Genomic DNA, 27,963 nt, shown 5'->3' with positions numbered 1-27,963 from the left:
TGGACTCTGATCCTCAAACGCGAGCAGGTGGAGCTAAAAACAAAAAAGGCCAAGTAGTGACTCTCAAACACTTAGATAGGTCTTCTTTTCACTGGGTGTACTGTACTGTACAGTTTGGTGCTTACTATCATTAAAAACGACAACAACCAAGAGACATTCAAGCGCCTTAATACTATTACAGACGGGCTCACTCTTTAATGTACGAACTTCATTTCACGTGGCTTTCAGAAAGGAAAAACAAAAGAAAGAAAGAAAACCAAAATAATAAATAAAAATAAACCCAAAACAAATATCTCACAATAAGCACTATATTAATAATGTTTCTCATGGTAACACTGTATAGTTGAGTGAACAACACCAGTAGTTCAAGATAGCAGCAAGTATTCAAAAATGTCAAGACAACGGGCTGTGGAAATCTGTACACAAATAAAAATGGATGTAGAAAAAGGGCATAAATAAATCAATAACACAGCTTAAAGGGAGTCTTGCATAAATTGAAATAAACAACTGTTGGGCTGTGCCTTTCTTTAGAGGGCTTACTGTTTATTAGTAGAACTATAAGTAATGCATGGACTGGCTGCAGCAGATAAAGTACTTAATTCTTTTAGAAAAAACAAGTGAACAAAGTTATGTTTATACAATATATGCTACATAATATGTATTGATTACAAGTATGAAAATGGAAATAATTGCTACATTTTCAATAGAGTTGTACATATCTATTTACAGTACATTAGGGTTTAACTTGTCCTAAGCGTATACAATGTTTTGTGCAGATTGTTCCAGCATTCTGTTTGAGGTGATCAATACTCACAGTCTTATCAGTTGCACCATATTGCACAGTCTGTGTTGATGGGTGTTGAGTGCCTGTTTTTCGGTGTGGTGGAACAATCACTAATGTGCAACTGTGGATAAGCATGAGCGATGAAATTTTTTTTGTACCATTGATCTGTATCTATATTTGGCTGGACTGCACAGCATGTGCCATCTGTCACCTATTTATTTATTAATTTTTTTCCTAATGAGGACCCCCCCCCCCCCCCCCACTCCCCCCAAACAACATATTCAGCTTTTTATACAACCACACGTTATCATAGTGAAGATTTGCTGTATGTAAAAGTTTGCCATGATCATCTCTACACTAATTTTTTTATTTTAGTTGGGATTTTTTTGTTTGTTTTTGTTGTTGTTTTTTTTACAATACTGTATGTCTATCGTGACATGCAGAGAATGACACAGTAAATATGACTTCTTCAAGTCTTAGATATGTATTGTAGGCTAGTTGACACAAGTTTTAATTATGTTGCTCCAGCGTCGGGAGGATATTGCTATAAAATTGCAGAAACGTTGAGAAAGTAAATAGATTTACATTACAAATATGCAAACAGATACAGTAGGTAGCTTTTACTCCTCGGTGATGATTATTTGCATCCACAATGACAATCTATTGATACCAAGACATCTCATATACATTCACAATTTCAAGAAACACTTCAGCAACTTATCTATGAGTCTTGCCTTTTCTCATCCACAGAGTAGTTTTTAAGCGTGTTGGACACCTGCTTGTTGGCGAAAATACACAATTTATGTATCAAGTAGTCAGGAAGAAATTTGGCAACACCGACTTCAGAAAACAACCCGCTAATTATTAGTTAGTTGGCGTCTTCCTTTTGTAGCAATAATACTGGTGTTTTGTGGCAAAAAACATTAGCAATTAGAACACATTTACATAGTGTACTACATAATACAGAGCAGATACAAATCCAATTTGTAAGAAATTCATGTAGTTTGATTGTAATACTTCTTATTCTTCACCTCTTAATCAGCATTTTTTTTTTGTTTGTTTTTTCCCCAGATGGGTTCAGAGTCTCCAGTACCCTTCATCAGTTACTGTTCACAGATCAGTTTATCGCACAATAAAAATGCTATCAAGGGTTTTCTTCTTGGTCCATAGTCTCCCATTCCCTGGTGGTAATTACATCACCAAAGCCATTTAAAGAATTTTCTAGTTTCTATATCCATTTTTACTCTCATTCATAATTCTGCCATCTTCAGCTCATCTCTTCTAGTGCTGTACTCGCTGGCCTGACTTCCACGTCAGATAGCCGTGTCCCACACAACGGCCTGTGGCCTCTGGCAGGGAGGTGTGCCAGTTTTACGAGGTTCAGGTGTCCGTCTCCAGCTAGGGAGGATGGGCATGCTGTCCTGCTTGCACAAGCTTTTGTCAGGACGCCTGTGTGCCTTGATTTCTTTGCACAGGCAGCGCTTACGCTCGATGACTTCCAGCAACTTGCCGTCTCTCTGGGTCTGCGATGTGGATGGGGTGGTGACCCCACTGACAACAGGTTGTCCCTGTGCCAACTGGGCGAGCTGTTGGAACTGCAGCTGCAGGTGGTGCTGTTGCTGAAGCTGCTGAAGCTGCTGCTTTAACTGCAGCTGCTGCTGGTGTAGCTGAAGCTGCTGCTGCTGCTGCCGTGACACACCGGGACCACTGGGACTGCTGGGACTGCAGGGTACTTGAGGCTGGGCCAAACTATGCAGCTGAACGCAAAAGGGTTAAAAGTCAAGTTAGTGCTTTCATCTAGTCATTTATCACATGATAATATTTTCATTTATAAACCTACATGATTACTGCAGTGGTGTTACCAGTAACAGCTGGTCCTCACACATGTAGGAAAAAAAGAACTGCAGTTCCTGCAGACAGCCACCAGGATGCAGTCCTGCTGCATCTATTACAGTTTGAGGGAGGGTCAACCAGACACATGCAGACAGTCTCTGCAGCACACTCAAACTGCGTCAGCACTTGCTATGGAGCCAGAAACCGGGTGAAATGTGCTGCTAGAAGACTGCAGTTCACCTCTCAAAACAGAGTACAGCATGTTCTCTAACCCGCAAAGGCCTCTGATTTACTGATTGAGTACTAACCTACGTCATATACCTTTCTCTTTTTCTTTTTTTTTGAGGCAGGCCAGAACCTTATTCTGCTCAGTGGGCATATCTACCAGCTAAAAATAGATCTGCAGGAGCTGTGTCTCTAGCAGTAGGGGAAGTAATAATGAGAACAATATTAATGTTCACTCTCAAATCTACCTGGGATGACGGTAAAAGAAACTGTAGTTTTAAGGCTTGGTGAATATAATACAGTGCATTCACCTGATTCAAGGCTTCTCGTGCTGGTAGACTGCTCTGTCTCTGAACGTCTCCTCCACCCACCTGTCTCACTCCAGCAGCAGAGGAGGAGCGACCCAGCCGCCCCACTTCTGTAAGGAAACAAACATTACATTGTGTGCCTGGTAATGGGAGCAGATGGATAGAACTTCATTTCAGCACACAGAGCTATGTTATGTGGCTAGACTTTTGATCTGCGACACAAACTCATTGCTCATTATTTAAGGTACTAAACAGTTACTGTCTACTTACCAAAAATTAATTATTTTGGTGTTTATTCCTGATTCAGCAATTATTGTCTTTTCGAATGGTACCAAAATAAGATAAAAACAGGAGTATTTGTTCGCACATTCCAAGACAAAGTTACCGCAAAATGTCATAGAAAGGATGCAGTCGAATCCAGAAATGTGACAGGTCACAATTGTTAATATCCTTTTAATAAGGGGCTTACCTATTATATAAATTACAATATATTAAATGTTTAGACCTTATAACTAAATTCAATTAAAATATAAGCTTTTAAAAAAAACAAAAAACAACCCAGGGTGCCTCCCTACCTCCGTTGCGACAGGCAGGAAAGGTCTGGCAGGGAAGAGGCAGCCCTACCCTGGGCAGAGCTCTGAATCCTAGGCTGCTGTCAACACCGGCCAGTGACTCACTGTGTCCAAGAGCCCTGCTTGTGGACCCACTGAAGTGGACTGGGATGCCTGAATGGCCTCCCCGAGACCCTATTCCAAGCTCTTCCTTGTCCGTCCTTAACAGGGCATCAGCACTACCGTTCCATGCCCGGCCTTCATCCTCTGAAAGAGGGAAAGGAAAAGAATACAGGATTAATAGAACCTTATTTTTAATGGCATTTGCACTTTGTAATAAAAAAGCAACCTCTGACTTACTCTCTGTCTCTCTGCTGCCGTGACTGAAGGACAATTTCCTCTGCATAGGCCAGTAAGACCCGTCATCAGCGGATAAACTGGCACTGCTGTCCCAAGGCATGAAGCCAACTTTAGACTGAAGGGATGCAGACCCTCCATTGCTCTTGAACGCACCTTCACCAATACCAGTAAGACTCGAGGGCTGCTGCAGAGATGGTGTCTGAGAGCTGCCTCTCAAGCTCTCATAAGCCGGGGGCCTCCTGAAGCCACCGGAGGGGTAGGTCCATAGCAAGGGGCTGTCCGAGGAGGGCGGCTTGTACGCTGGAAGGCCGTGAGGCGTGTGAGAACGGAGGTGTGGGCGAGAGTGAGGACGCTGGGATGAGGATAATGGCGTGGGGGTTGAGCTGGTGCTGCTTTGAGGCGTTTGGCTGCTCGTGCTGGTAGTGATGTCCAACTGTAAAGAGTGTGGACCTCCATCCCTATCACGATCCCTTTCTCTGTCTCTGTCTCTTTCCCTGTCCTTTTCCTTATCCTTATCTCTATCCCTGTCTCTATCTCTGTCCTTGTCTCTCTCTCTTTCCTTGTCCCTGTCTCCTCTACCCCTATCCCTTTCTCTGTCTCGGTCCCTGTCTCTGTCCTTTTCCCTGTCCTTATCCTTCTCACCTTTGTCAGACTTCAGGAGGAAGCTAACTGACTTGCCCTCCTTGCCTGTACTTGAGGTTTGTGTCTGGACTGTGGCCTGGTTAGAAGCCTGGGAGCTGCTCTTGGTCGGCACAGGAGAATCTCCTCTTTCTGGCTTCCGATAGTGATGGTAGTGTGAGGGGCGATGGTGAGGGTGATGATGGTGATGGGAAAAGGGGGAGGTGGATTTAGAGGAAGGAGGCAGGGGCGTGGAATGACTCCTGGCTCTCAGTCCAGGAGCTGGGCCTAACTGGGCGTCTCTGCTGTGCTTGTCCTGCTGCGCTGCACTGCCTCCTGATGATTCCTTGGAGCCCGACAGGGATACAGGAATATTAGAAGAGGCCGAGGAAGAGGTGCTCGCTTGTGTTGTTGCGCTTGATGTCTGAGTTCCCATTTTAGTGGAAGCAGATGACTTGTTCTGCACCCCGACCCCACTGGAGGCTGCTGCAGGCTGAGGGAAGGCGAGCAGCGGGGGCCGGTGCTGTAGAAGATTGGGGAAAGGCGCCGGGATCTTTGTGTTTGATTCTTGCTCCGATTTATTCCCTTGCAGCAGATAGGGTGTAGGAGCTCGTGGCGTGTGGGGGCTGGCAGAGAGGACCTGGGGCACTGGGGTGGAGGATGCAGAGGCAGGCAGAGGAGATGAATGGGAGATTGATACAGTAGCTTTAGGTTTGGAATAGGAAGGGGAAGAAGAAGATGGGCGTGGCAGCGAAGAGGAGCTGCTGGCAGAAGAAGGTGTCACATGAAAGTGTTTAGAGGTTTTCAGTTTCTCGTGTTTGGGAGGGAGGTGTCTGTGGGACTCCCTGTCCTCCTGCATTGGATATTTCATCTCCTCATAGATTGCCTCACTCTGGTCTGAGTCAGAGTCCGGTGTTGTGGCCACAGGGGTTACAGGGTGGGGTGTGGCCGTCTGACTGTCTCTGGTGAACACTTGGCCCACCATTTCTATATAGACTGGCTCATCATCCCCATCTCCTGTCTGAATCTGAGAGTCTGATGCCTGAAAGGGCATTGATGTGGCAGAAGGAGGCACACGTGAAGGAAGAGGGTCAAAGGAAAGCTGGGTGCTGGGACTTCTCTTGGGCTTTAAAGGAGGCACCTTCTTTGTTCCAATCTCTCCAGAGTCAGACTTCTTCATGGCTGCAGGGAACAAAAAAGAAAGAAAGCAATTTCAAAAGAACACATAATTTTCTCTGTAAAATATGCACCTGAAAACACATTTCCTACCATTCTTTTTCTCTGAGTGTTTTGCCTGGGAGTGAGTGGGTGGAGGCGGAGGTGGTGTCTCAGAAGGAGGTCCTCTGCTGTCAGCAGACGAGGAGCTCAGGCGAGTACTGGGGTGGCGTTTGGGTTTGGCTGGAGGGCAGCGGCCGCCGTGTTGAGATTGGGTGTCTGAGTAATCTCCATTCTCTAGACTTGTATCTCCGGCTCCGACAGCGTGGCAGGACTGCGAGCGCGGCGCCATGGCAGAGGCACAGGAGTGAGGGGACAGGTCCTGGGAGGCAGGCATGGTCATGAAACCCATTCGGAAGTGCCGTCGGAAAGAAGCCAGGTCTCTGACTTTGCCAACAGTAGCTGAGGGGTCATTTTGCGTGGAGCTGGAATCAAGGAACCGGGTCAAGAAAGTGTTAATGGAGGAAAAATACTGTAGCATGAAGAAATCATAGAGAGGTGTAAAACAGTCATGTAGTACTCCTTATACTGACCTCCCCTTTTCCTCACTCTCTCTTTGGTCTACAGACATCGTCTTTGCAATAAAGAAATGCCTGCAGGGCGTCTGCTGCTGAGAAAAACACCCTGGAGGCTCCTTTACCTTTCTGCATTCACATCTGTATTCCTCAATGTGTGCTTACCCTTCAGACACATTCAATTAGAAACCAATTGCCTTGTCATAAGCAAGGTACTCGTGTGCACTCTGCTACTGGAATTCCCTTAATTTTTTTTTTCACTCATCTCTCTCTTTTTTTTTAAATATGTTTATATATTCAACCTACATCTGTTTTCTGCTCTCAGGATCACTAGAAGCATTTCATCTGTTACCATGGGAACAGTTGTGATTTTCTGGTGTTTGATACTTGCTCTTTGAAATCATCAATGACACAAGCTACTGCAGCAAAAAAATGAAACTGACAAAGAAAACAAAATCTGACAGAATACAGCAGCATTTCACTAAAGTGGGCAGTAGCTGGAATAGTATTTTTTTCTTTGGGGTAACTTACATATTTGCAGGGCATGTAAAAAAAACAAACACACACACACAATATGTCTCTTATACAGTTAGCACAACAGGATTCAAGTATTTTTCAGCAGTCTGTGATCGAGCCTGAAGAGCACATCTTCACACAAAAAACTAGTTACATTGTAAAAAGCAAAGCTGTCTCAGTCATCTTCTTCTTCTGAGAAACACGAGATAAGTCTTTGGCCAACTGAGATCGAAGTAAATTTATTTGCTTTAGTCAATAACATCATGAGCAAAACCACAGCACTGACACTAGGAAAAAACATTCACACGTGTGATAGAATTTTGTGTGTCTAATGTCACAGAAGAAAAACACACACACAAAAAAAAACAAGGAGCATATTTAGAAGGTTATATTCATATTTGGTCTAAATGTCTGATGTTGCACCTCTCATTCCTCCATATTTTGCTACGTAAAATGTAAATAGGCAAAAGCTTTCTTGACATTTCTTCAAGTAGTCTACGAGAATAGTTCTCCAGGCTTCTCGTAGGACATTCAAAGCTCTTTTTGGATGTTGGCTGCCCTTTGTTTTGATCCCACCAATTGTTCCCACACTGCTTCAATAGTGTAGAGGTCCAGCTCTGTGAAGGATAATCCAAGACTGATTGTGTGCCACTGTGTGTTTTTTTTCTTTCAGATGTGCTTTTATTGCACTGGCAATTTATTATTACTTTATTATTTTGACGAAAGCTTCTAAATTTTCACATATAACACCGTTGCTCATGCAGTTACATTGGCTTCCTGTTGAATTTAGAGTCCAGTTTAAGATTTTGGTTTTAACTTTCAAGGCTCTTCAACAACAAGCACCACCATATATCATTGAACTTTTACAGCCCTATGCCCCTAGTAGGTCTCTGAGGTCGAGTAGTCAGGGCCTACTTGTCATTCAGTATACGAGACTGAAAACTAGGGGTGATAGAGCTTTTGCTACTGTGGCCGCCAGACTGTGGAATTCCCTTCCTCAGGACTTACGATCCGCTGATTCATTGATTACTTTTAAAAAACAGCTAAAAACACATCTTTTTAAAACTGCCTTTTGCTAACTTTGTTTGTATTTTGTCTTTTTAATCTGTTATATCTTGTAAAGCACTTTGTGATCTCTATCTAGAAATGTGCTATATAAATAAAATTTTACTTACTTACTTACTCTCATACCAAAAAATGAAGCTCCTCGTAATCAGATGCTTTCCAGAACGCATTGTATGGTGAATCTCAATCTGCAACAACATGGCTCTTTTGACTGCATCTCCAGCACCACTGGCAGCTCCAAACCAAGACAGTGCTTCCACTATGTTTTACAAATGACTGTAGACTCTCCTGACCAACTCTGTACATTTTAAAAACAATATGAACCAAAAATGACTAAATATGAATGCATATCCAATATGCAATATTTCAGTCACACAATTTCAGTCGTGTGTCCAATATCTCAGCCTTTTCTCCTTGTTTCCTGTTTCCTTTCCTTAAAAATTGCTTCTTGACAGCCACCATTCCACGGAGACCACTCCAGATTGTTTCAGTGAACAGTTTCAGTGAACAGTAGATGGATCCACTGAAGGGCCAGATGTACTGTATCTCTCAGGTGCTGTGTCAGGTCTTTGCTGGATTTGTTCTATTTTTTAGAGACATGACTTTCAAATACTGAGTGCCATAGAAGATTTTCAGGTCTGCCACTCTTCTTTTGTCATCCACTTGTCTAGTTTCCTCAAAAACATACCATGTTTTTTACCACACCATGCCAAGATGCACCAGGCTTTCAGTGATTAACTCTTCGGGAAACAACTTGTGGTGCAAAAAATGCTATTTTAAGCCGAAATGTGTTATATTTGACATTTTTCACACATTCAGCTAAAGAAATGGGAACAAGCTATGTGTTTCTGCAACAGGCTGGTAGTAACAAAGTGCCTAAAGACCCAATTTAAAATAGGTTCATTCCACAGTTGTATGTCATGTGCAGACAAATCTTTGGTTTATGTCTTAGGTTAAGTAGCTTTTTATACTTGAATGATCCGCAGGTCCATGTTAAAGGACTTAACACAGACCTTAAAAAAGACAAATGGAAACATCCCTCTGAAAATGGTCAGGTACAAGGAATGGACAGAAAAACAGAGGGAGAAAATGTCCAAAAAACAACTTTGGAAGACTGTGAGAAAGTCAGGAGAACTATTGGTCAAGACCACTTAAAGAAATAACAAAATGACAAGAAATTCTGGCTCCTTGGAAGCAAAACATAAAGAACTGTGTGTGTGGGAGGGGGATGCACTTGAGACTTTTGCACAGTACTGTAAATTATTCAGCCTAGTAGTTAATTGTGACATATAACTATGGGCCTTGCAGCGCTTTCTTTTAGTTCAGTTGCAATACCCGTGAAGCACAGGAGACAAATGGGGCTTTCGATTTGCATTCAACATTTCAAGCAGCAGAAAATGCAATGAGGCTGCTCGTAGAGAAAAGAGAGGGTTCTGTTTTCCTTCTTCATGTGTGAGGCAGTGTGTGTTTATATAAGTGTGTTAGAGGAACAGAGTGCATTGTACATGTATCTTTGTATCCTTGAATGCCTGCGGAGACATGCTAGTGACTCTTCACAATCGACACAGATACAACAGGGCCAAATTAAGCCCAGAACAGAGGCTGAGCTGCTCTTTTTGACTGAAGTCTGTGTGTTTTTTCTTATTTCCATCTAAAGGAAGGAGCTTCCAACAGTTTCAAAATGAGACCAGACTCAGCGGTTCACAAAGTATCAGGACTCCCACTTCTATATTTGCTTTACCTTCCTTGCTGCTTCGCATTAAGCTCATAATCTGCGGGAGCTAAATGAGATCGATACCACCTTCATATCTGCATTTTAGAAATGAAGCTACAGCCAGCAGCTGGTTAGCTTATCTTACTATAAAGAGGGAGAAACTCTTAGCCCGGCTCTGTCTAAAGGTTACAAAATCTGCCTTTCATCACTTCTAAACCTCACTAAATGAAAATCTGTACTGGAGAATGAGATGAAGCTTGCCATTTCAGGACAATGAGCTCTTGTTAATTAAAGGCACAATATGATTCCTGTGCAAATGGGATTTTTTTTTATCATGAATACAAGACTAACAGAAATATTGGTCAAAACAATTTCCATAAACAATCTTTATGCTGTAATAACATCCTCTGTCTTGCTTTTTCTTAATGGTATGATTGCCAGCAGATAAATTTAATGTCTTGATCCCAGCAAGCACTAGAAAGAAGAAGAAGGTGATGTCATCTGCTTCGCCCTTTGAACCACACCTTTGGTAGAACAGACTCTTGAATACTACCTCCATCTCCTTCTCAGAATGCAAGATATTCCCAAAAGCTTCGATAACTGTGGCGATAAAGCGTTCGCTGGAGAAATCCAGTTCATATCATCCTACCCCTGTAGCAGCATATAGTCCTGTTTCTAATTCACCTTTTCACTTGGAGGCAAGGTTTAAGAGCGGGTTATGTTTAAACACCTAAATCAGACCTGAAAGAATGTTATTTTTGAGAACATCAAATCTGATTTGAAGGCAAATCAGAGCAGTCAAGTCGTCTGTTGTTAAAGTCAGGGGTTAATGCTGAACTCTAAGCGTGTGTCTGTCCTCATTCTGTTGGACCTCAGTGACATATCTGACACAGTATGCGACACTTTAATTGATTGCCTTAAGTTATGGGTTGTCACCAGTGTGGTTTCAAAGTGATCCGATTCTTCTTCTGTCACCAGAAGAAAATGATACAAAAAGTGAAAGTGCCTTATGGTTTAACCAAAGCAATCAAAGGCAGTCGTTGTGTATTGATTCTCTTAATGATATTATTACAGGGCTGTTTACTAGCATGTGAGAGTTTTAAATGCCCCTAAAGGAACTAAAGGATAAAACATGCCTTCCTTCCGTGACATTAAATAACCACATAGTGAATAATGTCTTTGAATTTTCCACAAGATGACAACAGCTGTCTCTGTCTGTGCGTGTCACTGTAGACAGTCACCTCTTCTTTTATGTTTTTTAAGTTTTTCTACTATCATGAGGCCGTGCTGACAGACACAACAAAGTGGGGGTTTTTTTTGAGAGAAATGAATGAGTTGTCTATTCAGAGCAACCTTTAAATATCTTTAACCGACAACTGTCGACCTGTTCAGTGTACCCCACCTCTCGTCCTATGAGTTGCCAGGCTTTCCCTCTACCAGACCACTAACACTTCCAAATCAGCACAAGAATTTATTAAAACTATTTACAGTTGTCACGACTGGGAATTGTTCATGCCTTGTGCCATAAGGAACTGTCTCTATTTTTAAAACTCATATTAAAATTCACCTATTTACCATTTGCATCTCCACAGCCGCCTGCACTTCGTGTGATTTCTCTACTGGGAGCCTCGGGATGTTAAACTGTCTGTCAGTGCACAGCTTCCTTTATCCCTCCACTCTTTCCGTCTCCTTCTCTCTCCAGCCAGGTCTGCAGTTGCTGTCCTCCCTTAAGTCCGTTCGGTTTTCACCCCTTTTGTCCCTGTGCAGTTTTATCCCTGACCCTGTCCTGTTCGTAATTATCACCGGTCATATCCCGCTTCCACCTCTGCTCCTCTGGCCCCACTCGGCTCTGCTTTCATCACTCATCGTGTCCCGTTGTCCTACTTGCTGCCCTACACCTTCACTGGCTTGATGCTGCCATGGCGTTGATCTCTGCTGCCAACACGAGGGCCTCCAATTACCGCCGTGAGTCATAAAGCAATGGATGGCACATCTAAACAAACTTGAATTGTTGTCTTTGATGCTCTCCTTCTCCTCTCGAGCACAAATAGCCCGAACCCCATGCTGAATTCGGTTAGTTATAGGTGACTCACATTTGAACAGCACATCCTTCCTTCTGCCCCCAAACCACATGCTCAGATACACAAGATCACTCACTCACAGGCTTTTCAGCACAATGCTGTCACGTGAGTGTGATGACGTTAGGTCTGTTTTGACCCTTTTGAAGAGTGCTTGAATTCATTTGCTTGTTTGGGGGTTTGATTCTCTTCTTTCTTCCTGTATCTAAATACAAATCTGATCTTAATTCTGATAGTCCTGCAAAAATAAACAAATTATACTGGGCTGAAAAATCACAGAATTATGTGGGACTTTAAATATCGTTGACATCGCACTTCTGTGCTGTGATTTACTATGATTGCTTTTCTGCTGGAAGATTGTTTTTAAAAAAAAGAAAGAGTCTGGAGGTGATGCATCAGCAGCTAACTGTGTTCTACTGGTGCACAAGTTATAGCCTTGAACACACACTGCACAGTGTTTAGCAGCAAGTCCTCAATGCTACAGTGAAATCAAGCAGCTGCAGAAGAAGTATTCAGTAACCTCATAGTGTGAAAATAAAAGATCTACCTATCCTGCACGTCTCAATCATGAAACCAACACAAAAGTGCCTTAACGCTTACCCGCCATAAAGACAACATTTGATGCCCTCACTAATGTCTGATTCATTTTGTTCTGTAAGCAGGCCTGAAATATGACAGAATCCTCTCCGTTCAGAAAAGAGCTTTAAGGGTTATTCCTGGCAGGATAAAGAGTTAAACTTGTATTCTTTCTTATAGTCAGCAGGCGTTCAGTGCTCTGTTTACAAAAGGAACTGTGACTGGGTTAAAGTCTATGGGAAGCAACACTATTTTGCGACGCTTTCAGCACTTTGCTTGTGAATTTGTGGTCTCAATAGTTGATTTGAAACCATATTTTAAATCAAACATTCAAAGAAAACATAGCCTACTCTATTCTATCTGTCAATTTTGTAACTCGTTTTTTAATTCACTGTAAAAAAAAGAGAAAAAAAAGCAAAAGTCCCAGTCAGTAACCAGCGTTACCTGAGGCTTCAGATTTAATTGGTGACATCACGGTGAATGTGTCCATCTTTGCCATGACGTCCATGTGCAGAATTATGTACTTAAGAAAAATCACTCATTTAAATTTATGAATTTTTTCTAAAATCTTTTTTCTTTATTCCTTGTTTACTCTTTTGCTTCTGAAAAGCTGCAGGCCTGCAGAATTTGAAGGGGGCGTGTGCGTGAAATGTACATTAGTCAACCTATAAATCCTCACACTTGCTTCTTAAAAAAACAGTGAAAGAGTGAATGGCCCAGATTTATATAACATGTTACTGCCAAAAACCATTTGATTTCATATCCATGTACTATAACACTGTAGTGTATGCATTCAGAAATTACGCAATAACTCAGTTTTCTCATTTCTATGTGTGCTTTTGGCCCGTTTTTGCCTTGTGCAATTCAGCTCTACTAATTTATCTCATCTAAAGACCGTATTAACTTCATCATGACCTGCCGCTATGCAAATCTATGAGATTCACTTCCAGGTGAACCCTTCTGACTTCACGAACAGTGGCTGGAATTAAGATTTTGAAAATTAAACTCGTTCACACTGGATAAGAGGCTTATATTTCCACTGAACTGAACCCTATTGTAATCCACTCACCTCTTTTTACTTCCCTCTTGGTCTCTCTGCCTCCAGTCCAACCGGCTCTTACGATACAGCAGGTTCATGTCGCTGTGGGATCGCTCCTCCTCGCAGCCTATCACAGCGCAGTGTAGCCGCTTGCTTCGCCTCTCTATGTCACGCAGGAAATGCTCGACTGCCACATCCTGGGCAGAGCCAGAGCTCATGGTATAGAAGAGGACTCAGGGGATGGCGATGTATGTCACAGGCAGCCCTCCTTTAGACAAGAGAAAACAGGAGCTCATTAATCATTAAAAAAAAAAAATCCCAAAAAAAACAAGTTTAATAACTTTCCAGCCTGCATGCAGATGACAAGATTGACAGTGATTACTTTGTTCATGCGGCAACATAAATAATCAACTCCAAATTACTGGCAAAAGTTGTAAGGGAGTCATTGCTTATCACGCTCACTGTGTCATAGTGAACAATCCTTCCCATTACTCTACCTGGCAGCCGTCATAGCGAAGACACGGTGATGCATGATGATGATGATGATGGAGGTTGCAGCTTTGTTTACCCCTGCCTCTAGTGTATCACATGAAAACTATTTATACTTTCATTATCCAGTTATGAATATTTGAGTAAGCATGGTAAATCAGCTGCAGAGCATCTTTGGCTGCAGGCCCTGGGATGGCCTATCTAAGCCTGTCTACTAGCCAGAAAGTAATGCGGTTTGTCATATGTAGTGCATGCACAGCTTCCTACTCACGCTCCCTCCATGTGAAGTCAGGCTTGTTGTGGGGCAGATATCTGGGAGTCCAACAGTGTTTTCATGTTGGAGAACGTGAGTGTGCAGCGCAATTGGCTAAGAAAAGAGCAGATGTCAGCTGATGCACGATGCTAGTGTTTTTCCACCATAAATAGAAATTGAATGTGTTTTGATGGTGGACACTCAAGTGGTATCGTCGGTGCCCCTGGCATCAGCATGAGTTAAACAGCTTTGCTGGGGAACTAAATTGAATCAGCCACTTTACATGACATGCATTATTAAGCTAAGCTTGTTTGCAGTGTAGCTGGTGAGTAATTTTAATGGTCCGCATTATCAGATATTCTCACAAAGCAGAAAACGGGGGGAAACAAGCCATATGAATCAAATGTGGTGGAACACATGCGAATCCAGTTTAATGAGACCCGATTTACAATTAAGGTCCTATGATGCTTCACACAGCATGAAAATACATCAAAAAGTATATATTGACACTTTCCAGCTGTGCTGTTGTTTTCCTAATTCTGTAGATATTTTCGATAACTTAAGCAGTTTACCATCGTCTGCACACCATTTTCACTGCCAGTGCAGTAGCTCGGCTATGTCTTACTATAAAGAGAAAAAGCACACAGTGAGAGCAGCAGGCGCTGTCACCTGGGCCAGGTGGCATGTTGATCTGTGTACCTGTGTGTGATTCTTTTGTCACAGCCCAGTGTGTCATCCAGTGTGTCAGCGTGGCTACTGCTATTCTTGTACCCCACAGCTCTGACCACAACCTCGACCGCTGCTGCTGCCGTGTTTGCTGACTCAATGTTAATTAGGTTAGGGAGCTGTGACTGTAGGTTGGGCTTTTGTTAAATGGAGCTTTGATTTTGGTTTCTAGGATCTGGCAGCTGAGTAGGCAGCCCCACAATTGTCACATTACACCCTGTGGGTTGGTGTACAATTAGCCAAGCTAAAAGAACCGAGAGTCCAGCATCTTATATATCTACAGGCAGGTTTGTGTCATCAGACCAGGCTGCAAAATATTGTTTTTACAAGCATGCAATACGCTCATATAGGGTGCCTGTTATTAATCCCCAGAGTCACTTTCTAACCCAAATAAACTGAGAGCGTTTAGGAAGTTGTTTCAGGAGCATCTGTAGGGTCAGGAGTCGCTTGAATTCCTCATTAAAACCAGGAGGCAGATGGAGCCATGATTCACGTAACTCAATCTGCATGCAACGCTGCAAACTACTCATTCATGCACATAAGCAAACATCACACACACATACTCACACACACACATATTCAAGGCCCCCATAACACCCTTCAAACACCCTCTGTGTGTATAGCAGTAACTGAAAAAGCTCCGCCAATATGACTACTATAGAGAAGCGGGAATTTATCGAGGCACATCATAATCACCTATGTAAAATATGACAGTGTAAAACATTTACAGTGTGATTTATGAGCGTAACAAAAGTTATGAGTGAAACATTATGCAGTCAGGGGATTCACTCTGGGTGTACATTTTGTGGTATCTCATGTCGAAAACCTTTCCTTCTATAGCTGCTACTGGATTCACAGCACTGGAAGGTTTTGTGCTGCAGCCCTCTGCCCTCCAGTCTCCACCTCAGCAAGCGGTCCAGCAGTGTTGTTTTACCTCGCTGTGAGTGAGACAGCAGGACTGCAGAGTGGACAGACACATCATCACACTGGCGTGGCTTCGATAAAAGTGAAAAATTTCTACAAAACATGTATGTTTGCGTTTGCAGAGGCTGGATAGTTAACATGTTGCTAACACGTTGTAGCAAATAATTCAATAATCAATCTGTGACAATAGGTAAGGAAATCAGGGAGGGGGGGTGGGGGTCAGGATTTTCTCAACACCATATTTTTGGCTCACTTTATCAGATATTTAGGAAACAGTGCACTATACATATCCTTCACTTTGTTTGGTTTCTCCTGAATACCAAAGCCATTCCAGCCCACATCTGTATGGTATCTCAGCACCTGAGCTGGACAGCAAAGCCTGAGAAACAAACAGAGGAGAGGAGGAGAAGAAGAGAGAGGCGGTGAGGAAGCAGTGCATGAGGATGGAGCAAAACGTTCAGTGGAAGAATGAGCAGCCTGAAACACACACAGCTAGGAGAGGAGGAGAGACAGAGGCAGCGGGAAATGGAGAGAGAGAGAGGAGGGGGCACGGTGAAAAATGGGGGAAACCAACAAAATAGAGAATCACTGATATAGCAACACGGGGAAGAAGACGAATATGATTAGGCGGGAAACGTACTGCCCAGACAGACTGACGGAGGGGAAGATAGAGACAGGGAGCATGGGAGCAGAGGGAATGTGCAAATGGAGGCAAGTGGAAGGGAGAGAGGATAGAAAAAAAAACAGTGAAAGGCAGCCAGACGACAAGAATGGGGGAGGGAGGTGAAATCAAGCCTCTCACACTAGTCGCTGTGTGTGGTCTCCTAGCAACACTGTCAGCATCTCTTCCTTAGCCGCTGAATATTCACAAAGCAGGACGTCAGCCTCATCATACAGGATGATCCCAGGGTTAAACTTCACTGCAGCTTCATTTGTACCCGACTCTCTCAGGATCAATAAATATCACATGTTTCTTAAATAGCACAGTATGTATCTTAGTAGTATCTGTACTGAGCTATACAGGGGCTAATATTAATCCAGGCAAATACACTCAAATGATAACGCTTAGTATTTTAAATCCTATCAAGCCAGATTTGAACCATTTTCTTTTTCAATGAGACAAAGATTAATAAAAAATACTTAAGGTGAGAATATACATACCAGCTGATATACTAAATACTGTAAAGAATTAAACACCAAAGTAGGAGGGATGTGAAATCCCACCTCCTTCTTCTCAAATAGCCATCACAAATGTTTTTACAGTTAAACGCCAACTTTCACATTGGCTGGATACACATTATTGGGTGAAACAGCTCATTACTTCTTTCAGCCCAAACCATATCAGCTGTTTTTATGTCTATGATTTGCTTCAGTCTGAAATACTTAACTCCAGGCACAGAAATCTATTCAGTTTCTTATTATGCAGGAAATCTAAATCTGATAGAGTCAAGGCTCATTTAATGTCAAATGTAAATGATGACTTGTGTTGAGCACTTTCCTTAACAAGGTAACATCTGGTGAAGAGATGCTTTTTAACAATCGAATGAAACACTCATTTATAGTAAACATATTACAGCATGATACGAGAGCTTCCGCATAGCACTAGGGCACTAAATACATTATTATGGGGGGGGGGGACTACTACATGATCATTTAAAGGTTATTATAAGTTTAAACAATTTTTATAAACTCCCTGCAAAGCAGAGGAAAAGGGATTTAACAAATTAATCCACCAAATCATATCACTGCACATATTTTTAGAGCACTATAAAATGCTTAGAGAGTGAGATCAGATACAAATCTAATGTCTGCAAGGTAAAGCCACAAGCCAGTTTACTTTGGTTATCAGAGCTCAAAAGACAGAAAGTGGGGGGAAAAGCAAACCTGAGCTGTGTCCAAAGATAACAAAATTCCCCAGCCACTTCCTCTGAAGATCACTACTTAACACACTATATCACATTTATTTATATAGTGTGTTTAGAGGTGCTGGCAGGCATTTTTTTTTTTTAGCATAGTAAGGCTTGCTGTTTTCCCACTTCCAGTCTTTGTGCTAGTCTAATATAGCAAGGTTTTTTAGCAGGTTTTTGGATCTTCCCATGAAAGAACTCTCAAAATATTTTGTTAAATTTGGTTAATTTCAGCAGAAAAATATAAAAAGTTAACGCGACGCAGAGTCGGCGCGTGGCAGAGCGACGAGCACTGGTCAGTTGTCGAAAAGTTGCCTTTTTGCAAGTACAAACATGCTTGCAAATATATTAATGGCCAGATTTTTCTCACGCTTTCTGTTTACAGAAACTGAACTTGCAGTGGGAAATGCTGTCCTAAACATTTGGTGAGTCAAATCCTTTAATAATTTATGACAAGCTGTCCACCTTTAACGCATCTGAACGCGGGAACAATGTCACATTCATAAATTCTGCTGTTTTGGGATCAGAAGGAGAAGATGTCCATTTGGAGCACTGATAAATGATTCATGATCAGCTCAAGAAATACTTTGCACGTGTTGTTTCTCCAGAATCGGGGTTAAACTTGTTTAATGTCAGGTTCAGTCAACCGCCCGCTGTGTAGGACCTGACTTCGGCTCTTAAACACTTAAAGATATTTCTGCCTTTAAAATCAAAGACCCTTTACACTCTGGCCAGCTAACCTGCAGGCCAGAAAACACTCCAATTGACACCTATTGCTTTGTGGGCCCGTGCACAAAAACAAATCAATGTAACCCTTCCTCAAACCAAAACAATCACTTAAAGTAAAACCTGTGAATGTGTGAGCCTGTGCATTGTGTGACTCACAAATTTACGTTTGTGTGCGGTGTGTGTGTGATGGGAAGAATTCTCTCAAACCACAGTCACTACTTTCATCTGAGGGTTACGGGGGTTCAAGCGTGCCTTCGGCTTCCCTTCGTGCATTGCTGTTGTGTGCTAAATTCTCTACAATATTGCATTGTGCAGTGAGATGCCTGTGGATGATGAGAATGGACAGGAGGAGGAGGAGGTGGAGGAGGAGGAGGAGGAGGAGGAAGATGTATCATTTCAGGACAAGGATGGAAGGCTGGTGCATAAGAGATAGAGAAACGTTCGAGATGTCTTTCTCATGTTTTGGGCATGAAAGAACTGCAAAGCAGCTATCAGGAAAAACTGGGATGTAAAAAAATCAAAAAACCCTCCAAAACCCTTAATGACAAAGTCATTGCTTCAAAACATTAAACACACAGAAGACACATGTACACTCACTTAAAAGTATGTGAACGGGCACTTCGCACACTTTGGGTTCTCCTCCTCAGCGTTGTTCAAACTGAGTGACCACTAAATCTTTCATGGAGCGCTACCAAAAATATCCCACAAAAAGCGCTTCCCTGATTCCTCAGGATACAGCCCTGAGCCACAACAAACGTTCAGAGATGCTCAATGTATGCACCTATTCGCCCAAGAAATAAATCCACTATTGTTAGAGCAAACAACACACGGATCGTGGATAGAAAACATGACCAGTCACAGCTGGTCAATAATAAAATAATTGCAAAAACAATGGAAATAATGTCGCTGCAAACGATGTCTTTCTGGTCAAAAAGAGGCAGCGAGCCAATGACCTCCCAATCTCCAGCTCCCACCTCAGCTCGCCCTTGCCTTCATCATCTTCTGCTGGAATCTGCAGTAACCAAGGTGACCCACTGCACTTAGCATACATGAACACTTAACAGCTTGCACATTCGCAAGCATTTACACAACACTGGGCAGATTTTCCTTCGGTCTGCAGCTTGTTGTTCTATCACATGCATAAAGGGTTGTGGGAATATCAACTCATACCGCAGAGATAAGATTCAGAGCAGACTTTTCTCCGGCAGCGGCATGTGGACGCTGACGAGTGCCGCCACTAGATGTGCTACAATTTAAAAACCGAGCAGGGTCCCTTTAAGTTAGTCTGGCTTTCGAAGATTGCATTAACAAAAAAACGAGGGAATTCACATCATATAGAAAAATGTAGTCTCTGTTTTGTTTGTCTTTTCATCTGGCTGTTGAAACCCAGACTGTGAGATATAGCGCCGCAGGGACAAGAGTAAGAACTGTGGAAGAGGGAAGAAAAAAAACTCCTTAATGCTTCCACTTGTGCATGAGGGGAAGAGCTCCACTCCGCAGCTGCACACGCTTCACTGAGCCAGCATCCTTCTCTACCCAAGATCTGACTCATTTTCGGATGTGGATTACCCTGCAATATTGTCTTCCTGTTAGTTTCTTCAGCTTAAAGTCATATATTTAGATATCTAGTTTACAAAATTATCGTGAAAATATCCAAGTAGATAAAACTCAAGATGCTCAGTTTTGAGCATCTTGCCTTTCTCTGTTAGGTAGAAAGGCCTGTTTTTCAGTAAATTATATCCCTTTGCATGTTTTATGTATTTTATAACAGCCAAAACCAAAATAATCTGCAGCTCTGTGGGTGTCCCTTCCCCAAACATGACAAACCTTATAAACTATTCAGCAACAATTAAGCAAACTCAAATAGCCCAAAGCAAAAAAGGATCAGCTGAACATCACTAAAAGCTACACATATGATTTGCCTCACAGCAGTTCATGGGCTTGACTCACATCTTCCCAGAGCTAACGCATTCAAACAAGCAAAAAAAAAAAAAACAAAGAAAATTTTTTTGCCTCTGGCTAGAGAACAATGTCCAGAGATAGCTGCAGAAGAATAAAAAACAAGCATGAGGACTGAGGTGACCTCTATTCAAAAATCAAATCAAAACATCGCCACACACAAGAAAGCATCAGAACTCTCCCCCAGTTAGTCATACTGGAAAAACAAAAAACCTGCATGTCAGACCGGCCTTCGTTTGATTGACAGATGAAGCAACGGCAGCGTTGGTGTGATTAGCAAAGCCAGGTAGGCCACAAGTGGTCTTCCAACATTTGAATCAGCCTACTCTTCGTGCTCAACATCCCCCGATAAGCGAGTCATAGTGTAGGCTGTACAGGATAAGCACACACATGCCCACACACACACAGCTCTCCCACTCATCGATCTCATTACAAACAAATCATATCTCTTAGGGACCATGTTATGCACCCCATAGTGTTCAAGAGCAGGACAGTAACTCATGACAAGAGGGTTTTGTAACACATTAAGACATGACAAACTTTACATGATGTTAATAGCTGGTAAAAAAAAAAAAAAAAGAAAAGAAAGAAAAACACACACACACACTTAACTGCCAGCTCTTTTCTGTCTTTGTATAAGGTGAATAAAATCGCAACAGGGACTTTTTAAAGGTGTTGAATCAGGTCAAGTATGTCTGAGAGCTTTTCAAAGCCGTGCAAACTGAAATGAAAGAGAGGTGGTACAGGTGTGTCGTCCATACAGGTATGATTGGCAGGCTTTCAGCAGGGGGGTCTCACTTGAGCAATTCCTATTCTTGTCATTCCTGCTGCTCACTGTACTGACAGTGATGAAATGAAAAGGCCATAACTGGGGCAAATGGCAGGTGATGGCAGATTACACACTGCAGGGGGCCCGATGGAGGCAGTGCTTTCATACGCTGTACTCGCGTTGTGGTCGCGTTGGACACATGGCCAGAAAAGGCAGATGGAAAAAAAAAAGTCACTTATAACAAGATGATTGTGAGATACGTGTCCAAAAAACAGGAGTGTGATTAACATCCTCTGCGTCCGCTTTTGATGTACCTGCTGTACGTCTTGCTCTCTTGCGCAATAATGCTCAAAAGACTGCGAGAAAATGTGGCGAGCTGAAAAAGTGCCAGCTGGATTTTGAACTAAAATGCTCAAGCGTTTAAACTCGTTACAGGGTTTAAAATACTGACTTTTAAAAAATGAATTATTTCTCAAAAGAAAACGGCCCAGATTGGGGCAAAGATAAAATAACCTGCATGATTCAGAATCCCTTCCCCAATCCCAACAACTCATATTGCTTGTGGGACCCCCAGCATATTTTTTGTGTGCAATTAGCTGGAGTTCCTTTTGCTGCCAAGTAGCTGAGCAGCAGCAGTCTTTTCTCTTTTTTTAACAGGACAAGGCAAAATTGCTCTGACATTTAAAAAGCATATTTAAGTTACACTACAATTAGAATTTACATTTCTGAATGTGCGATCGCCAATTTCCAACACTGCTGTGCTCTCAGTTTTTGCTGGTTTACGATGACCTTTGGCAATGTCACAGACAATAAATTATCACTGTGAGACACTCCTAAGACCATCATGTCTCCCCATCAGTTTGAGACCCACTCACTCACACAATACAGCGACATGTGGAGGAGCAATATTTGCGGAACATGATACGCTTTTGATTGTTTGCATCACACAACTGCCCCGATTAACACGTTTCTGCCTCCTAATCGTTTAGCAAACATTAATGAAGGTCTCTTGAAGGTCTTTAGCATAAATGTAAAACATTAATGAGACCGGGGACATTAATATAACACTATGGACCACTTTGGTCCATTTATGCATGCCTAAACATGTATAATTTCAACAACAAAAAAGAAAAGAAAAGCTGCATTGTGTCCCTCCTGTAATTTCAGATTTTGCCAATTACTGTTCCAACATAATGACCCTGAAATGACTTTGCTAACAGCTTCTTGCCAAATAATAATAATGATTAAAATAAAAAAATAAAAAAATTTGAATGGCTCATAAAAATGTGCAAATGTGTAAACTTATGTTTTGATGAAAACATCTGCAGTTTGTTTGCATTTATTTATGATGCTGCAAAGACACAGATGCACACAGGCGGCTGGTGATTAACGTGGCTTGAGCCTGGCGCCAACAAGAGAGGAGTGACTGCTGGCTTCTAACTTTATTTATTTTGCATGGTACCATGCGAATGACTTTGAAAGGTTTAATGAGAAGAAAACAGAGGGGAAATGAACAAAGATGAGTTGCCTCAAGGAAATCATTACCACACATCATTACTCTTGACTACACACTGCAGTGAAAGTGGATGCTCTAAGATACTCACAATCCAGAAAAAAAGCATTTAAATGGGGCATTTAATTTAAATTTTCATTGGTTAATTTGCCCATATACATTCAGTCATCCTCCGGTCAGACAAGGGACAGACGTCTATGAGCTTTTAATGTGAAGAGTCACAAAGCAACAGCATCCAACAAAGTGGACGCAGAGGGACGTCCCAGATAAAGCACCGAGGAGTCATTTGTAGCGCAAAATAATAGCCCCACCTCGTCCCTCAGTGCGTGCAGGGTCTGCCTATTATTCTATTATATTTTGCTGTGTTTTTGTTTTGCTTTTCAGAACCTGTATTTAGAGCAACACAGAAAAGAAGAGTGGCCAGTATTTCAGTCTTCTCTACTGAGAAAAAAAAGGAAAGAATTTATAGTGGGGGATGAAGATGAAGAAGAAGAAGCTTAATGAGAATCAATTTAGGGTTCTTTTATTTCTGTGTAGTCTTGGAGTAAAAGGGGAGGAAAAGCAGAAGACAAAGGGGGGCAGTCATCGAACAATGTTCAGGTCTGGGTTTGTATCCAGGACATGGTTTGTAAATGGCATGCCCTTTAATCAAGAAGCCGCTAGAGACCTTTACCTTTAGCCCTATATGTACTCCTATACACTGTGTCTGCTTAAAATAGCTACATGAAAAAGTGAGTCTGATCTACAAGCAAAGGCTTTAGTGTTAAGGTTTGACGGGCACTGGTGATATACTGGTTTAAAACTGAACCAGGAAGCCTGGTAAATTTTTATTTTATTAAATTTTTATACAGCTTTAGATTAAAGTGGATCTGTTTTCTGTTTCCTTCTTTTCTATAAACATATACTTTTACATCGGGGGAAATCACAATAAACATGGCCAAAGTTTGAAATAATGAGATCAGCATATGTCGGTGTTTGTTATCCCGGTGAGGCACAAGCTCGGGCTTGAGACAGCTCTACACACTTTCTATTCTACAAGAAGTCAGAGAGAGGGGATATCCCATCTAAGGCACACGGTTCTGGCTGTAAGCACCAAAGTCCCACTCCCTTCTGCTCTGAACTGTCTGTTTAAAAGGGGCAGCCAATCAGGACAAAGCTAGCTTAAAGGGAATCCAGATCTAAGAGTAGAAATATGGACCTGGAAATGAAAATGTTGCATTGACTTTGTGACTTTTTTCCAAGTTTAAACATTAACCTTCCTGTCTGAGTTTCGACAAACAAGGGGAATAAACCTTAGCAGAAAAATAAGGCCCAGACTGGTCCTTTTGTGGTGTCCTATGGGATGTGTAGACATTCTTATGAGGGCCTATCACAGGATATCCTCTGCTCTTTCAGCTGTGAACATTTTTTAATCAGTCTCTTAGAGTTCTCATTATTTAGCAAGGTCAGCGCGACATTATGGCCAGAATTACGCTACATTAACAACTGATAACTGTCGTATTATCAGTTATGTGACACAAAAACAGAATATCAGCCTCATCACGGGGTCATATGTTTATGAACCAGAATTTTTTCAATGTGACAAAAAAGAAATACGTCCTTAAAGATTCCTGATTTATAAGCATATAAAGCCTTAATGACTTTTCTTTTAAACCCACAGCTCTCCTCTAGCATATCCACAACACAAGACTCAAGAGAATATCACAAACTTTCCTCAAAGCATCTGAATCTCCCTTTGTTAAAGATTCCCATCAAATATAAACTGACACAGGAGTGCCAGTAAAAATACAAAGAGGATATGCTGTCATTTTAGAAAGGAGCATGGGCAGTAACAATTAATAACATGGATTTAAACTGATACAACACTGCAAAAATCTTAGTTTGACCAAAAGGTTTTTTAAAATGTGTGTAAACCATAATTTTACTGTTAGATTTTACAAACAGAAGCTGAAAATCTACCTGTTTGAGAAGCAGGAACACGTGAATGTGTAGCATTATTTCACTAGCTTACCTTAAAAAATGAGTTAAACATGGATCAACATCATATGTTGCTGCCGTTTGAGAAAAAAAATGATGTTCAGCTGTAGTATTCTTTTGGTTTTTCATCACTTTTGCAAGCATTACATTTGTTGAACATATACGGGGGGACGTGAAGATGAGCGACAGAGGTACAAATGTGGCCAGACTTCACCCGGGAAACCCACTGAAAAGATGTGAACTAAATATACACCAAATAAAGAGGAAGAGTTGATCAAAATGCACTTTTTTAACTGTCTGCAGTCACTCACATTGATCACAGTCTGTAACAGAGGAAATCGTGGTCATTTCTGATTCCATATGTCTCATGTTCTTCCTTAAAAATAGCACTGTATGCTAACATTGCCCACATTACACTATAGTATTACTTTTAACAGCATGCTAATATTCAAACTCTAGGGAAACAATCTGTTTTGGTGCTTCAGTTTAAAAAAAAAACAACCATTAGTGCTCATGTAGACACGGGTATCTACTCCACCAGAGAAATGGGCTTAAAATGTCAGCATCTGCCAAGTCTGTCTCTCATCCATCAGTCCCCTCACTCTCTGTGTTTCTTTCCTATTAGTCCCCTCTCCTCTGTGGCCACGCATAGGCCATCCCTCATCCTCACTGGATCCAGTAATTTCTCATTCGTTTTTAAATCAGACATGATGCACACAGCGGGCTAGAGCAGCTGAGCATTTCCATCCTCTTGATGGAAAGAAGCTCAAATGCAGTCAGAATCTTTCTTTCCTCATCAAAAACACTTGGGACTTCCTTTTTTAAATTATTTCCGTTAGTAAATAACAACAATAACCTCCGCTCAATTTCATTTCTTCTTCAAGTCTTTTGCTATATTTCATGTATTTTTTAAAAGCTCTAAATATTAATTTAGTGGGATAAACCTCTCTGGGATTGAAGGGCATGAAATGAAACCCACTCTATTTAATTCCCACCACTTCCTGCTTTTAATACCACAATAAAATGACTGCGGCCCGCAACGCAGAGCTGCCACTTCCTGTTTTTAATCACATTTCGCTACAATCACATTTTGAGATCACTAGGTGAGCCCGGCAGTCAGTGACAGGTGGTCTGAGCACCGGTTTTCTTCTGCATGCAAAACACACTGCACAGCATGCGTAGCTCATAGCCTGCACTCAATGACCCCAAAGTCACAGCTGCTCTCACCCAACCCCGATCCACTCTGTAGCTAGGAGTGGTTAAGCCAAACTGCACAAGAGATGCTCACATAACTGACCCTGATTATGTGCATCTGTTAACCTAAGCTAGATTTAAATGAACGTATAGGAAGATTTTGGTCTTATTAAGCTCCAAGGTCAACTGGGACTGGCTAGTAAATAGTGTCAGTCTCAGTTTCAAGCAGTGAAGTATTCAGTCTTGCTGGTCCAGCATCTTTAAAGGCAAATGATTACATTAATTGCACATTCAAAGGGGAGGCCTTCATTATTCATGTTGGGACTGCTTTGTCCTTTTTAAATGCTTTTATTTGTTTTGTGGCAGGCAGTTAATACCTACAATAAACTGTATGGATATTCCATTTTCTTCCAACATAGCTTCCTATCTGTAATATTTTGAAGCAGTCTAATTACAAGTTGTTTTTTGGGGGTTTTTGTGTTTTCTTGCCTTTCTTCTTCTTTTTAGGGTGGACTGTGACGAAGAAATCTCTCAGCAGGAGTGCTGTTCAGAGGCTGTTTAGAGGCTGTCACGCCCGGAAGGCGGGTGGGGTATGGGTTGAGGGGGGGAGACATTGCTGACTAGCCTTAATTTTGCGTTCAATTCACAACTTCTCGACGCTTTTGAATCGTCTTATGGAGGATCTAAGGAAGAACACTGCGGCAGTTGATTGAGTATTAATCACCAGATGGCTTTCCCTTTAGAAAAGAGAAAGAAATCTAGTGATGTGGCTCCCTCCATCCAGACGCCTGCCTCTCTCTCCCGCACCTCCAAGACGCGCCAACACATCCTCACCTGGATGCGCACAAACAAACGCACACATACACACACACGTCACCCCTATACTCACAATCAGAGTATTACCGCCCGTTCACACACGCACGCACGAACGCACACTCAAAAACACACAACCGTGCTGCATTTACGGACTCGTATAATCCGTAAACATGCAGATGTTTCCCATCAGGGCCATGCAGATTAAGACGCCAAACACTGCCGCCCCTGTCACCGCTGTGCTGTAGATATTTTGATTAACAGCGCCGTGCATGCTTCAGCATCAATAGTCAGCTGATGCGGGCTTGTTTTCTGGTGAAATATTTATACGGGGATGTCACGACTGTACACGAGCTGTGGGTTGTTACTGCGTGGCGATATCTGCACGGATCTTTTACGTTTGGGGCTAAAATACGGGCCTCGCATTGAATGACGCGAGCCGCGAGGCTTCAAGGTTGAACAATTTGGCTAGTGAACACACGGCGGCTCGCTGTCACCCGTGCACTCTGGTGAAATTTACGCGTAAAAATGCCCGACGTCCCTCCGCAATATACCATGTTTTCATTTGCTAATAAGGCAGACCATAACCACCATAACCACGACAGCTCTCTACGTGGGCTAAACGATTTTGTGATTTATGCAGCAAAAACAAAACACAAATGAAGGTGTGATACCTACCTTGATAGCTGTAGAGTCTACGGCTGGCGCAGAGGTAGACTGTGCCGATCGCCTAAACCAGTTGCCCAGACTCGTAAAAAAATCAGACAACAACAAAACCACGCCGGTTGTTGATGACACAGCTGTCTTGGTAAACAGAAGGGAAGGGAAATGAATCCTTTCCCAGATGTGTCAATTGACGTGGAAATAAAAAATTAGATATTCAGACGCCGATCACCGGACTGACGCCTTTTCTTGACGTGAAAGGTCTTCCATTTTTAGGGGGATAAACGGCGCACTGTACTACCGAGGATCGCTGTAGACTGGCCGGTGCGAGATCTTATTGAAAACCAATATGCAATTCAATGCGACGTTAAAATGCTCCCCAGCCGACATCATCCTTGTGTCTGTGTTTCTTTCAAAATCATCCGCAAAAGAAACACGCTCACAAATGCGGGGATGAACAGAAAGAAGAAGAAAAAAAAAAACGTCAAAACAAAAAATGCGCAGATGTCAGCGCGCTGTGCTGGTTCAAGCGCTGGGCATCCTCACTGAGCATTTGCATCCATATTAATATTCATACAGTACTTCCTGAGAGCAACCCAGTGGTTGTTTTGAGAAAACTGATTCCTGTTATCCTGCTATTTATCGCTCAG

General features: G+C 42.1%; 1 protein-coding gene across 4 annotated transcripts; it reads right to left on the bottom strand.

The window, feature by feature from the left end:
* Positions 1-170: 170 nt before the first annotated feature.
* nyap1 (neuronal tyrosine phosphorylated phosphoinositide-3-kinase adaptor 1) lies at positions 171-27,963 on the bottom strand. 4 transcript variants are annotated; one of them, XM_076889066.1, is made up of 9 exons: positions 27,329-27,962; positions 16,043-16,168; positions 14,158-15,823; positions 13,428-13,665; positions 5,949-6,319; positions 4,062-5,861; positions 3,726-3,968; positions 3,154-3,260; positions 171-2,541 (listed from the first exon to the last, which is right to left on the bottom strand). In XM_076889066.1, the coding sequence occupies exons 4-9, from the start codon at positions 13,613-13,615 to the stop codon at positions 2,098-2,100; spliced, it is 3,153 nt and encodes a 1,050-aa protein (XP_076745181.1). In that variant the 5' UTR covers positions 13,616-13,665; positions 14,158-15,823; positions 16,043-16,168; positions 27,329-27,962; the 3' UTR covers positions 171-2,097. The 4 variants fall into 4 exon arrangements, with proteins under 4 accessions (XP_076745181.1, XP_076745182.1, XP_004563937.2 ...); XM_076889067.1 differs by having other exon boundaries at positions 15,666-15,823; XM_004563880.3 differs by lacking the exons at positions 14,158-15,823; positions 16,043-16,168.

The sequence above is a fragment of the Maylandia zebra genome, linkage group LG10 (genome assembly GCF_041146795.1).
Source record: "Maylandia zebra isolate NMK-2024a linkage group LG10, Mzebra_GT3a, whole genome shotgun sequence".
Taxonomy (NCBI): domain Eukaryota; kingdom Metazoa; phylum Chordata; class Actinopteri; order Cichliformes; family Cichlidae; genus Maylandia; species Maylandia zebra.
This window is presented reverse-complemented; position numbering and strand designations above follow the sequence as displayed.

Bases quoted from the DNA above. Each gene is read 5' to 3' on its own strand.
- nyap1 (XM_076889066.1), bottom strand. From the start codon at position 13,615: ATGAGCTCTGGCTCTGCCCAGGATGTGGCAGTCGAGCATTTCCTGCGT. The intron at 5,862-5,948 runs GTAGGAAATGTG...TGTTCCCTGCAG, and splicing joins ACACTCAGAGAAAAAGAATG to CCATGAAGAAGTCTGACTCT. The intron at 3,261-3,725 runs GTAGGGAGGCAC...GTTTCCTTACAG, and splicing joins TCCTGCCTGTCGCAACGGAG to AAGTGGGGCGGCTGGGTCGC.